We start from the raw sequence: 13,667 nt of genomic DNA, 5'->3' as shown, positions 1-13,667 counted from the left end.
AAAAAAAAAAAAAAAAAAAAAAAAAAAAGCTGGTATGGTCAAAAGCGCTGAATTCTCCCATTTGAATGTGTTGAACTAGGCCGCCTGCCTCTGCAGTGTGAGACCCAGGGTCCCCGAGCCGGAGGTGGCGGCTGGGAGAGCATCGGGCAGAGGGGGCACAGAGCAGAGGCCTGGGAGGCCCGTGCGGGAGCTTTAGTTAAGGGCCGGTGCTCTACCTGCAGAGGACAACTGAACAGTCTCTAGAGGATTGGGTGCTGGGTGCCGAGCGGTGGCAGAGCCGCTCTAAATGGCGAGCGTGGTCCGACCGCTCAGTGACTGCACCTACACCAGAGACACTGGGCTTTAGAAGCCGGAAGCCAAATGGAGCCCCCAGGCCAGGGGACCCTGCCGCCTGACCCCGTGCACATCACCGGGGGTGTCCAGGGGACCCTGGGAGCATCTGTGAGGGGCCGCACACTTGATGTGGCTGGACCAGCTGCTCTGGGAGCCTTTTCCTCCCTTCAGTCTAATCAGTAGATTATGAGCTGCTCCTGCAGTTCAGAAAAGGACAGTTTGCATCCGTGGAACGCTTGCCGCGGGCCAGGCTCCACAACTAAGCACTCTACGTGCCTTGCTCATTTTCTGTTCACAGCCATCTTGGGAGGTAGGGGTGCTCCTGCCTCTGTTTCACGGTAAGGAAGCCAAAGCCCAGAGAGATTCGCTACCTCGTCCGAAGTCGCAGCCTAAAGGGACAGACCTGGGATTAAACCCAGCCTTCCCGACCCCGGAGCCCACCCTCTGGACCACTAGGGTATGTTCTCTCCCCAGGGATATAACTTTTCTCCCTTTAGACAATAACCAAGTCTCTGTTTCTTACCCAACTTGATTGTTGTGTGATTGATGTTCTAGCCTCAAATTGTCACTGGTCTCCCTTATTTTGAGACATGCTTTTTATATTGAAAGAACTTGAGGATTTTGCACTGAAGTTGTTTTTTTTTTTTTCTTATTTGACTTCTAATTTTTTTGTGTACTAGTGAATTGCTCCTGACCTAAAACTAACTGGATTAGCTTGAAAAATGAGGCTCAGAATGGAATTAATTAACAAGAGTGAATTTTGCTTGTGGAATCAAAAACTGGGCAGCGCATATACCCATCTGTTTAATTGTGCAGTGGCCGGGATGCTAGCTTCAATCTTGTCCGGGTTGAATGTGGCTGTGTCCCAGGATGGAACTGGCTGGGGCACAGGACATCTGTCACAGACCTGAGTGTCCTTGAGCAAGTGGCTGAGCGCTAATCCCTTCCTCATTCTGTGGAATGAGGTTTAGTTTGCCCAGCCCTCCTTACCGTATAGGGAAGGAGAGACAGTAAAGAACGTAAGTGCCGTGTAGGTGCATCAGGCACTAACTGGATCAGATTAAACCCTGGCCCTCTCCCCAAGGAGCTACACTCATGGGAGGGGTTCAGAGCCCACCTCCTCCTCCAATCCGTTGTTGTTGTTGTTGTTTTATTGAAGTATAGTTGATTTACAATGTTGTGTTAGCACAGCAAAGTGATTCCATTATATATCTATTCGTTTTCATATTCTTTTCTATTATGGTTTATTACTATATATTGAATATAGCTCCCTGTGCTATACAGCTGGTCCCTGTTGTTTATCTATTTTATATATAGTAGTGTGTATAATTTATCCCTCCCCCTCTTTCCCCTTTGGTAACCATAAGTTTGTTTCCTATGTCTGTGAGTCTCTTTCTATTTTGTAAATAAGTTCATTTGTATCATTTTTTTAGATTCCACATATAAGCAACATCATATGATATTTGTCTTTCTCTGTCTGACTTATTTCACTTAGTGTGATAATCTCTAGGTCCATCCGTGTTGCTGCAAATGGCATTATGTCATTCTTCTTTATGGCTGAGTAGTATTTCTTTTTTTTCTTTTTTAAGAAAGCATTCTTTTTAAAAAAATTTATTTATTTTTTTTTGGCTGCATTGTTCGTTGCTGCGCGCGGGCTTTCTCCAGTTGTGGCGAGCGGGGGCTGCTCTTCATTGCGGTGCGTGGGCTTCTCATTGCTGTGGCTTCCCTTGTTGCAGAGCATGGGCTCTAGGCATGCAGGCTTCAGTAGTTGTGGCTCACAGTCTCAGTAGTTGTGGCTCGTGGGCTCTAGAGCACAGGCTCAGTAGTTGTGGTGCACAGACTTAGTTGTTCCGCAGCATGTGGGATCTTCCCAGACCAGGGCTCGAACCCGTGTCCCCTTCATTGGCAGGCGGATTCTTAACCACTGCGCCACCAGGGAAGTCCCTGAGTAGTATTCCATTGTATATAGGTACAACATCTTCTTTATCCATTCATCTGTCGACGGACAATTAGGTTGTTTCTATGTCTTGGCTGTTGTAAATAGAGATGCTCTGAACATTGGGGTGCCTGTATCTTTTCGAGTTAGAGTTTCCTCCGCAATCCGTCATTTTGAAAGACGGACTCACCGATTATTTGAGCTTTGGGATAAAACAAAGCAAGTTTCTTGTAAGGGCCTGTAGTACCGAAGGTGCTGGAGAAGACGGGGTAGAGAACGGTCTCAGTGCACAAGCCCTTCCTGGCCGTGGTCGTGGCGAGAGGTGACCTGAGAAAACACTGGTAGTGAAAACAATCCACAAGGTGATGGCATGGAGACTTTGCTGGAAAACCAGGCTGGTGAGCCAAGGATGGTGTAAGGCAGCACGTCCAGTGGAACCTTTCATGAGGATGGAATGTCCTGTACCCGTGGGCTCCACCACAGCAGCCCCTAGCCACATGTGACTGCTGAGTACCTGACCAGTGTGACTGAGGAATTGAATTTTTCATTGTACTTAATTTCAGCTAATTTAAATTAAAACAGCCCCATGTATCTAGAGGCTACAGCACAGATATGGAGCTTTGCCATAAAAAAAAAAAAAAATCACTTCTGTGTACACGACTTACACGTAAAGACAGTGGCCTTGCGAGGTACAGAGAGTAGTACTATCCTTCCAAATGAGGAAATCAAGGCTCAGAGCAATTAAGTAACTGGCCCCAAATCACATAAGCCGCTAAATGGCAGAGCCCTTGCCCATCGAATCCAGGGCTTCTGCCCTCATCGTCTCCTGGTGGCAGACTCCGTTTCTCGCGAGATGAGTGAGCATCCTTTAAACTTGGTGGCTGTCACGCATGGCCGTCCCCCCGCATGGGTGACAGCCCCACCCATCTCCACATGCTTGTTCCACGTGGTTTCCATGAGTGCGGCCCCTGCACTCTTGTGCTGTTGCCCCACTGCTGGGATTACAGCCTACACCTGCTCTGTGCACCGCAGTCCCTGATGAGTGACTTCCCCGTCCCCAGGTATGCCCTCCACCAGCCATGGAAAAGCCCGAGTCTCTTCTGTTCTGCAAGGGAAGTAGGGCCAGTGGTCAAGACCAGCAAAGCCCAGGGACAGCTTAGTGGAGGCGTCAGCTGGTGCATCTTCATGACCCTTGAGTCCATCCGCGATGGCAGCTGTCACCAGTGTTCTTTGGAGGGAGGCGGTGATGAACTAGGTCCCACCTCTCGAGGTCTTGGGGTGTTTCAGAAGTGGGCTAAGATAGACAGTCACGTGGTGCAGGCATCTCCCAAGGCATTACCACTGTACTCCATGTTTCCTAAGATTCTTTCTGTTACGATGTCAATAAAAAACACACAACGTTAGTAATAACATCCTGGGGCAAAATGTAATACCGTATGATATCTTATATCAATAAATTTTCTTCCTTCTCTTACTAAATCTGTATATGAAAAAGTTAATAAATCCTAGGAGGAAGAAGAACTTTTTTGCAGGAAAAGTGAAAAGCTTGGCAACTGAGAGATGCATTTTTCTGCCCTAACGACACTTGTCAAACGAGCTTGTAGCTCAGAGGGGAACGGTCTCAACCGCACATCCCGTTTTACGCAGTGATGGGAGCTCCCCCGTGCCCCTCCCTGCTGGAGGAGGGGCTGTTGTACAGTGACGGTGCTCTCTGCGTCCGTGGACAGACAGACAGAATGTTTGAAAAGCCAACAAGGCAGCAATTACACATTTAAGTGAGTGGCGTTTCCTTGGCCACCAGCGCAGTGTATGGGTGTGTGGGGGTGCTCAGTGGGGCTGCCTCTGTCGGGGTGCTGATGGGATTGTCTAAGGCGGGCTTTCAAATCTGCACACCATCGGCCGCCTGTCTTCAGCAGTTGGAGCCATGGCGTGTAGTTGAGTCCATGGGAGCTTATGACGTTTTTCATAGAGTCATAGATTCATTCATCCAACTCAGGGGTACAGGTTCACATCTTAGACCAGCTAAAGTTATTCAGTCAAAGCAAACCCAGACCAGTGGGAGCTGGACCAGGCTGACCCAGCGGCGCTGGTCAGGCAGGTTGAGTCCTTGTGTGGCCTTTTGACTGCCCAGTTTAACACTTCATTGGAAACCGTGCCCCTCAGCTGGGACTTCTGAAGTTACTATTTTTGTAGATCATATATTTTTTTTTTTTTAAGACTTTTTGACGTGGACCATTTTTAAAGTCTTTATTGAATTTGTTACAATACTGCTTCTGTTGTATGTTTTGGTATTTTTGGCCCCGAGGCATGTGGGATCTTAGCTCCCCGACCAGGGATGGAACCCGCACCCCCTGCATTGCAAGGCGAAGGCTTAACCACCGGACCGCCAGGGAAGTCCCTATTTAGATCCTATTTTATATTCACTTTATTATTATTATTATTTGCGGTACGCGGGCCTCTCACTGTTGTGGCCTCTCCCGTTGCGGAGCACAGGCTCCGGACGCGCAGGCTCAGCGGCCATGGCTCACGGGCCCAGCTGCTCCGCGGCATGTGGGATCTTCCCGGACCGGGGCACGAACCCGTGTCCCCTGCATCGGCAGGCGGACTCTCAACCACTGCGCCACCAGGGAAGCCCTATATTCACTTTAAAGATAAACTCACCTTACCTTCTAGTACTGAGTGCCATAATTCAAGACCCTCCTTGGACTCCTATTGATGCCACTTTTTGGCCTCAGGCTTCTTCCAGATTTCCTAATAGGAACAGGGAGACGTCTGACTCCATACCGCTCCCCTTCTCCTGATGGAGCAGCTGAGTGTCTACTCCTTGGGAAGGGACTGGCTGGAATCTGGGGAGACGCCAGTGTTCAGACTTGCCTGTGTGGGCATACAAAGCTAAGTCATCTGAGATGGTCCTGTAACACCACTACACGTCATGGCTTTTGGAGAAATGTGTTATCCCAGGGAAGAGGCTGTCATCACCTCCAGGTGTGGGCTTCATGCAGTGCATATTAACAAGCGCTAACTGAGGTGGAGCTGTCACGGGAATAGATACGAGTTCCACGTGGGCCTATGCTTGGGTAACCCTGATGCGGGGGGGGGCTCTTCTATAATGATATTTAGTTTGTCTTTTTTATTAAATTGGATTGTGTGTTTAGCATGCAAAACAAAAATCTCAAATTATCTATACTTGCAACATATAAAAATAGCCATTTAAGGATATAGTCAACATATCTGCACACGCACACAAAGATTGTACCAAGGCAGCGTTCCCAGCAGTGATGAACACTCCCAAACCCTCACCCGTGTGGGGTGTTTGGGTAGGGAGGTCTCACTGCTGGTCTCTGTACGTTGTACATGGAATCAGTCTATTTTCAGGGAATAAAGTTGACATCATCAACTTTACTTTTACATCAACAACTTCATGACATCATCACCACCCTGCAGGTTTTATTACTGAGATGGGAGAGAGTTGCCTTCATCAGCCGTGGTGTTTGGGTCTGTCAGGTGCATAGGCATGTGGCTGTTGAAACGCTGTGCCCCCGTGGGTGGCAGGCGGAATCGAAGACGCCCACAGATTCCTGCCCCCGTGTAATGGCCCCAGCTCTTCACTCAAACGCTCATCTAGGTGTTGCTGTGGAGGGAATTTGATTTTGCGGGTATAATTATGGTCCTAAACCCGCTGATTTTAAAAAGGAAATGATCTCAGGTGGACCTGACCTAACGAGGTGAGCCTTTAAAAGGAACAGGGCTCTCCTTGGCAAAGGGACTTGTAGCACAAGAGGGCTTCAACCCAAGGGAGAGTCTCCACTGCCAGCTCTGAGGATGGAGGGGCCTCTGGGGGGAGAGGGCAGGGGCCTCTAGGAACTGAGAGACCCCCTGGCTCGTGCCAGCAGGGGACGAGGCACACACAGCCAGCGATGCTGATTGATTGCTGCCCCAAGGTACCCTGAGCAGAACCTTGACGGTGCCCTGCAGAGCCGGGGTGCCAGCGGGTGTGGTATAAGCCACTAGGCTTGTGGTGACTCGTGACCCAGCAGAAAAGAAGCGGCAAGTGCACAATGTGTCTACATTTGAGTATGGATATCTGTCCAGAAATACTGAGTAAGTTGCGTGAGGAGAGGACAGTTGTGTGTGTGAAGGTAGAAATCGTCCTTTAGACCGGATTTTAAATAACGTGTAGTTAGAAACAGAATTTCTGTTTCAGTTCTGCATCGAGCCCCGTGGCCTTGGAGGAGTCACGAGCGTCCTCGGGTGTCCCCCCGGGTCACTGCTTTCCAGCCGGGCTGTTGCGCCTTCTTGAGCCCTCCCTCCTCTTCCGGGTGCCCTCCCCCACATCCCCCCCCCCACGCCTCCCTGTGAGCCCCTCCTCCGCGGCCCGCCCCCCAATGCTGGCGACCCAGGGGCCCGGCTCAGCCTCTGGCACCCACAGGCGCCGACTCTTGCCCTGTATCTGCTCTCCCGACCGTCTGCTCTTTCCGCCTTCCTCTGTGCGTGGCTGCTGCCCGGACGGCCCTCAGCGCCACCACGCCGGGGCCCACGCATGCCGCCCGCACCACCTGCCGCCCGGGCCACCGCCTCACGGCCTTCGTGTGTTCCTGCCTCGCCCGCCTGCCCGCCCGGGGCTGACGGCTCCACAGCACGACGGGATCAGTGCCGAGGCCCACAGCACTTCAGGGGCCTGCGACGGTGTTTCTGTTTCTCTTAAAATCAGAAGGGACGAAATAACGAACTTGTAAGTTGCAGGGAGTGCTTCGACGTGTAATACTTATCTGTATGCCAATGCAGGTGGAAAATATAATTTCAAATACTTTTTCATGGCGGAAGAGGCCCGTGGAAGCAAAAGGGCCCACGAAAGTCACAACGCAGTCCTGACGCCACAGTGTTTTGCGGAGTGACGACGTTTGCCCTGAAGGGGGCAACGCGTCACCTTGCCCGTGGCCTGGCAAGTAGGGGAGGTACTTTGAGACACGACCTCAGGGGATGTCTCGCAACTCTGGGTCCTGGGAAGGGCTGCACATCACTGCTAAGTGGGAGCTGGTGCCTCTGCCCTCTTCTGTCCTGACGGGTGAGTCTGAGACAGGACGGTCCTCCCTTGCCTTCAGTTCCTGGCTGACGTACCTTGGTGCATATCTTGTGATGAGCAGAAGCGGCCAGTCCCTCGGGGCCACGTGAGGGATCCACTGTCCCCTGGCCGGGCGCCCCGGTTCCCTTCCCAGCATTGTCCCAACAGGGACTGTGGCAGGTTCTCACCGCCCCTGCGTGCCACCCCTTCCCCACCCGCCGACCCCGAGGACATCCACGCTTCCAAAGAGGGCGCGGGCGGGACGGGGGAGGACACCAGTCTGTGCAGCTGAGTCGGGTCTGGAAATCCGGGGGGTGATGTTTTGAAAGCATCTCATATCCGGGAGCCTGGATAACCCACCTTCCAAAACACTGACTTTATTGCTGGAAACGAGTTTATAAGGCTCTGGCTCACGCAGTGCCTCAGCTGGGAAAGCGGTTGGTGAGAAAGACGTGATTCTCTCTCTAGGGTATTATTAGATCCAGGAGAGAAGCGGTGTTCTCTGAACTTAGACTCCGACACCCTTTGCTGTTAGGACTGAAGCAGGGAAAGGTTACGCTTCTGGTGTCGGTCACCCTGCAATGGCCACGTTTAGTCTTGCTGGCTCCAGGGTCTTATGTGCCGCCTTGTTGGGGCATCTGAACTTGGCAAATGTGTGGTTCTGAACCGGCCTCTGACACTGGCATACACCCCCTGCAGTTGAAGCTCAGACCTCCCGAAGGGCCGCCAGCTTGTCCTGGAGCCTCTCTGAGGCCACCCATTCAGTGTTTGGACAGCTCTGAGTGTTAGTAAGGGCTCTAATGCTTGCAGATCTGTTTTCTGTTTGTATACATTCATCTTGGTTTTGCCTTAGAAAGATCTTAATCATCATTCCATGACACAGCTCCCTAGCCAAAGCAAAGTTCTTGGAGTCCTCTGTGCTCCTCTGTGGTTCTTTGTCATGGCAGCCCTAGCAAACTAATATGCTGACCACCACCCTTCTCTTTACGCCTGACCAGGGAAGGATGAGATGCTCACCACCCTGGTTTTTAGTGCGGGTCATGATCACTTAGGCCAGTCATGGTATCTGAGGCCTGCAGTTGGCCATCTCCAAGGGTTTAGTGTTTGTTTGTTCATCAAAAATATTCTTGCTAAGTCACGTTTCTTGCATCCTGTACTAGATGCAGTTAAGTTTTTGAACTTGGTTGTAGGATTTTGCATTTCATCCTATGAAATGTTGCCTGCCTCGGGCCGAGTATGCCACGGTCTGCCCATCTCTCAGGGGGACTTTGGAAGCCACATGGGGTGTCATCAGGGTTGGCCTGAGAGTTTCCAGCAGCACACCTTCTATTCCCTGGTGAGAATCCTGGGTGTGTGTAGCCAGACGATTGCTTTTCGAGGGACACGTGGGATAAACCTAACTGTCCCCAGGTAGGTTTGGGGACACAGTGCCCAGCGTGGCTGTGCCAGCAGTTCAGGCAGGATTCCTGGGAGGGGCCGTGAGTCGGAGCTGGCCTTGGTGCAGAACCCACGGTGGGAGCCGCAGGACTGGGCTTTGCTGAAGGAGAGCAGGCGGGTTCTGAGGAAATGTCCTTGCTCGGTCGCAACCTCACGTGACATGTGGCCAAGACGATTGGCTTCTCTGTGTCGGTGTTTTACTCTCTATCAGAGGGGTTCCTCCTGGGAATGAGGTGGTGAAGGCGTAAAGACCCCAAAATGATGTGCTGGGGTCCTGCTGCGTGATCCCACCGTTGCCTGCCGGGCTGCGGGCAAGTCGGTCCTCCCTGGGGACGTCTCAGATGAGTATTCGGGACAGAATTAGCCTTCGAGGATGAGCTGCTTTTAGAGAAGGACCTACACCGCCTGCTGTTCGTCTGCCTCAGGATCCTGAGACACTATTTTGCGAATGATTGTCCGCAGTCGTTTGCCCGAGGGCGGTACCGTGGACTTGCCGGTCCTCCCTGTGCCTGCCCTCGGCTGTGCTCAGTCTGCACGGACGGGCCTGCACTCAGCAATTCTGTGCCTCGGAGGACAGTCAGGGTCCCTGATCAGTGTGACGGGCACACTGTCTGTGAACCGCTGCCAGCAAAGGCACCCAGAACATTCCATGAGAACTGTTCTCCCTGAAGGAGGTCAGTGGTAATACCCATATGATAATTCTGCGTGGCTCAGTCAGCCGTAGGGAGGACCACACACTTCTTGACTCCATTCCCGCTTCCTGCACCCACCTCTTAGATGATGTTCCTGGAGGATGTTCACGGACAGAATTTAAAATTATTGTGTACTAGTTGCAGCATATCCTTGCTGGTCCTGGGACGTCAGGTGAGTTTTAAATCCCTGATCCTGTCCCCTCCTCTGCAGTATGAAGTCAGTATTACCCCTTCTGCCCACACGGTGATTACTGTAAAGAGTAAGGGGGTAATTGTGGATGTGCTTTGTGAATGTGCATGGATACGTTTATCTCTTACAGGCAAAGCAGCCTTTACTTCTGTTTACTGTGAACATGACTCCTGTGCTTCAGAATGGGGGCGTGTGTTTGCTTTTGATCTCAGCTGCCAGATTCATTACTTGTAACAGTTTGACCTTTCCCTTCTTTACCTTGACATTTCTAAATTGCAGAGTCTGGGGCTGAGGCACCAGGCTGATGGGCAGCCTTGGGAGTGACTGGTGGCCTCTGTGGGCCACAGAGATGCTGGGATCGGTGGGGACTGTGGAACCGGAAGCCCGAGGAGGGGTGGCTTTCCCACACACCCGGCCTGGAGACGGAAGCCTGTGCTTCCAGGATGGTTGGACCCCTGCCCCACCCTTCTGTGAGCTCACTGACCCTTGTGTGTTTCTGACGCAGATTTACGTCCACCTGAAGGAAGGCGGGGGCCCTGATGGGCTGGACGCGCTGAAGAACAAACCGCAGCTGCACAGCATGGTGGCCAGGAGCCTGTGCCGGACCGCGGCCGGGAAGAATTACATCATCTTCACGGGGCCCAGCATCACCAGCCTGACCTTGTTTGAGGAGTTTGAAAAGCAAGGTTTGGCAAGTGGCGAGCGAGTCTGAGCGCAGTCCCCCGCCCCCAAGAAGTGGTGGGCAAGGCTGGGGATGCAGGCGTGTGGCGGGCAGCACAGAGCACAGGATGCCGGGCAGGGAGGCCCTCCCCAGGGGGGACAGGTCATGCCAGCCTGCCGGCTGCCTGCACCCTGCTGGGCACTGGAGGTCTGGAGGGAGACCAGACTCGTGGTCTGGGGGACAGGTCAGGTCAGGTCTTCTGGGTGCATCTCTTCGTGTCCTTTGTGGTAAGGCCATGGCCATCCGAGGAGTCTTCCTAGTGTTTTAGTCCATTCGGGCTGCTAGAACAAAGTACCACAGAGTGGGTGGTTTATAGACCACCCTATAAATCCTTTTTATAGCTCCTATAAATAGGAATTCACTGCTCACAGTTCTGGAGGCTGGATGTCCAAGATCGGGGTGCCAGTGTGGTCAGGTGAGGGCCCTCTTCCAGGTTTCAGACTTCTCCCTGTGTCTTCACGTGGTGGAAGGGACTAGGGAGCTCTGTAGGGCCTCTTTTATAAGGGCACTAATCCCATTCATGAGGGCTCCACCCTCATGACCTAAGCACCTCCCAAAGACCCACCTCCAAATACCATCACTTCAGACATTAGGTTTTCAGCATAGGAATTTGGGGTGCGGCGGACACAAATGTTAAATCCGCAGCACCAAGGCACAGCTCCTACTAAGACTCTTAGAAAATCTGAACTCCCCACCCCGGTCTGTAATGTGGCCCCTTCCAGCTGGGCAGAGAACTGTGTGCATTAATACAGGCAGCAGTTCAATGGGCCTCAGAAAGGTGTTAGTTCCCCTCGGTGCTAAGATGCCTGGTTCATTTGTTGCCAAGATTGGGCAAGCCTTCCAGGGCTCTGGCAGAAATGGGGCTATAGAGACAGACCTGGGCCGAGTCAGGAAGCCCCATGGCAGGTTGTATGTGCCTTCACTTCATCCTACATCTGGGATTTATATCCAGTCCACTCGGAAGAAACGCAGAAAGCCCCCACTCAGCTACTCCAGACGCTGGAATTGCAGACCTGTTGCTTAGCAACAGATCTGATGTCTGGCCTTAAAACCAAACCTCCTCTGTCTGGACTTGCCTGCTGGTCCAGTGGTAAAGAATCCGCCTTCCAATGCAGGGGATGTGGGTTCAGTCCCTGATCGGGGAACTAAGATCCCACCTGCTGCAGGGCAGCTAAGCCCGTGAACAACTAGTGAGCCCACACGCCTCAACTAGAGAGCCTGTGTGCTGCAACCTGACGCAGCAAAAAAAAAAAAAAAAAAAAAAAAAAAAAGCAAACCCTCTCAAGTAATGGGGAGCCACAGCTTCCGACGTACGGCCTCAGCCTGGACCCTGTGCTCTTGCCGGCCTGGGCTCTGTCTTACTCTGGTCCCAGTGGGGCTCAGGGCTTAATTGTTGAAAGAATTCCGTGTGGAGAGGTCAGACTATGTGAAGAGGGGCCGTGGAGTCAAGTTGGAGAAAACTGGCGCTGAGGCACATTAACCCAGCACAATGGGTGCCTGTGTCAGAGCGTGGGTGAGAGCCAGGGCTGCCGTGCCCGCTGGCCCGCTTGTGCGGATCCCAGGGTGAGTGTCACGTGCATGGCCCCCAGGGTTCCCAGAACTGCCCCCCACATCGTCCGTGTGCCCTGCAGGCCCGCTCCCTGCCCCACACCGTGGGTGTCCCTGTCTCCTGGGCCAAGAGCCGCATGACATAGTCAGGACCCGCTTGTAGCATGTGGGCTGGTGGGGTGCTGAGTGAGGACGCCAGAGGCTTCCCTGAGAGCTGGGCTGCTGGCCTGGGCCCTCCCCGCACGGGGAATTAGCGGAGGACAGAGGAGAATCTTCCAGTGGGAAGAAAATAGTTAGACATGGAATTTGAAGTTTTCCGGGAGCAAAGATTTCTTCGCCTGTTTGTTAGAAGCATCTGAGGCTGCGAGCCCTCCCACACGACCTCCTGGGCTTCCCCTGTGATGACTGACACGCGGGGAGGTTGTCTCCACGTCGCTCACGGATGGCTGCCCCCCATCCGCAGGGACTCTGACTGCCTCGTCTGACCTGGTGCCCCCAGGGGCGTCTAACGGGCAGGGCGGCCGGGGTTGAAGACAGGAGTCCCAGCTGAGAGTCTGGCTGTCCCTCCTGGGTGCACAGAGGCTGCTCTGTAAAATAACAGCCAGGAAGGATATTCACGCAAGAGTGGCTGTTTTCATAAAGAAACTTGTGTGCTGCCGGATTCTCTTCTTCCCCTGTTACGAAAATGCAGCTACTCTCTGGGTGGCTGGGTTCACCGAGCCCGATGAGCGAGTTAAAACATCATCCCCATTCGTCTAATCCCTGTTTCGAAGACATGTTCTTCGAAAGGCCAGCGGAGTCTGGGTAGTTGGATCTGTAGAGATGGGAGCCGCAGGGAGCCCTCTTCTTTCTGGCAGCGAGAGGGGGCCTACCCCACCCCCCACCCCCGCGGGTGTTATTCCTCACCCACTGCTGCTCCTGGGGCGGCAAGGGGGACAGGAAGTCATCAGCCGTCCTTCCAGCGTTGGGGGGGATGCAGTGGAGAGGAGCGCATGGGCCTGGGACATGTGCGTATAGTGTCAGTGAGCCCGGAGGGGCGGACTGCTCACAGGCCTTCAGTCAAAGTGCCCCTTCACGTCCCCCCCGCCCCGGGTGTGGGGAGGGGCGGGCTTCCCCACGGCTTCCTGGGCGCGGGGAGAGCCGGAGATCACGAGCAGGGAGGGCTGGGAAAGACCTTGAGTCCCGGCGGAATTTAGAGAAGCCTCCTTGTTCCTGCTGGTCTCTGCCTGGAGGGTCTCCTGCCCCGTGGGACGTGCTGGGCGTCGAGGCCCCCCAGGAAGCCCCGCCCCCCAGGGGCCTGGCGCACAGCAAGGCAGGACCCCGTGTAGTGCGTGTCCTGTGAGAACTCCCTGCCTCCTCTGCCTTTCACTTGGCTGCACGAGACCGGGGCTGCCTGGGTGCCTGGCGAGTCTTGGTGAGGGGGCAGGGTGACTAGCTGGGTCAGGCTTAGACGGCAGACAGACCTGTGCTAATGATGCCCGTCTCTGCCCGCCCAGCCGGGAGCCTGCAGTTCCGGTGCATCACATGTGCTCAGAAGTTTCTAGAAGCAGGTGGGAGGTTGGGTCCTCGGGCTCAGCCCTGTGCTGGCAGGTAGCCAGCCCTCTGGCCGTGAGAGCTGCCAGTTGTTACTGCCGACTCCCTGCTTGCGTTAGCTCTTCCCTGCGATCTCAGTACGTCCGGACGTTGGGGGCGGTGGCACATCTGGGATGAAAGACCCTGGACTTCACCGTCTCTTCTGGGGGGGGGGG

The 13,667-nt window shown here is 53.5% G+C and overlaps 1 protein-coding gene across 1 annotated transcript in view; it reads left to right on the top strand.

Moving 5' to 3' along the window:
- The window catches only part of PGBD5 (piggyBac transposable element derived 5), a 94,748-nt gene that overhangs the window by 73,281 nt on the left and 7,800 nt on the right, over window positions 1–13,667 (top strand). Inside the window, exon 4 of the mRNA XM_007450598.1 lies at window positions 10,156–10,336. Within this exon, the coding sequence (XP_007450660.1) occupies window positions 10,156–10,336 (181 nt within the window). The remainder of the gene's footprint in view (window positions 1–10,155; window positions 10,337–13,667) is intronic.

This window comes from Lipotes vexillifer, unplaced genomic scaffold, assembly GCF_000442215.2.
Source record: "Lipotes vexillifer unplaced genomic scaffold, Lipotes_vexillifer_v1.1 scaffold805, whole genome shotgun sequence".
Taxonomy (NCBI): domain Eukaryota; kingdom Metazoa; phylum Chordata; class Mammalia; order Artiodactyla; family Lipotidae; genus Lipotes; species Lipotes vexillifer.
This window is presented reverse-complemented; position numbering and strand designations above follow the sequence as displayed.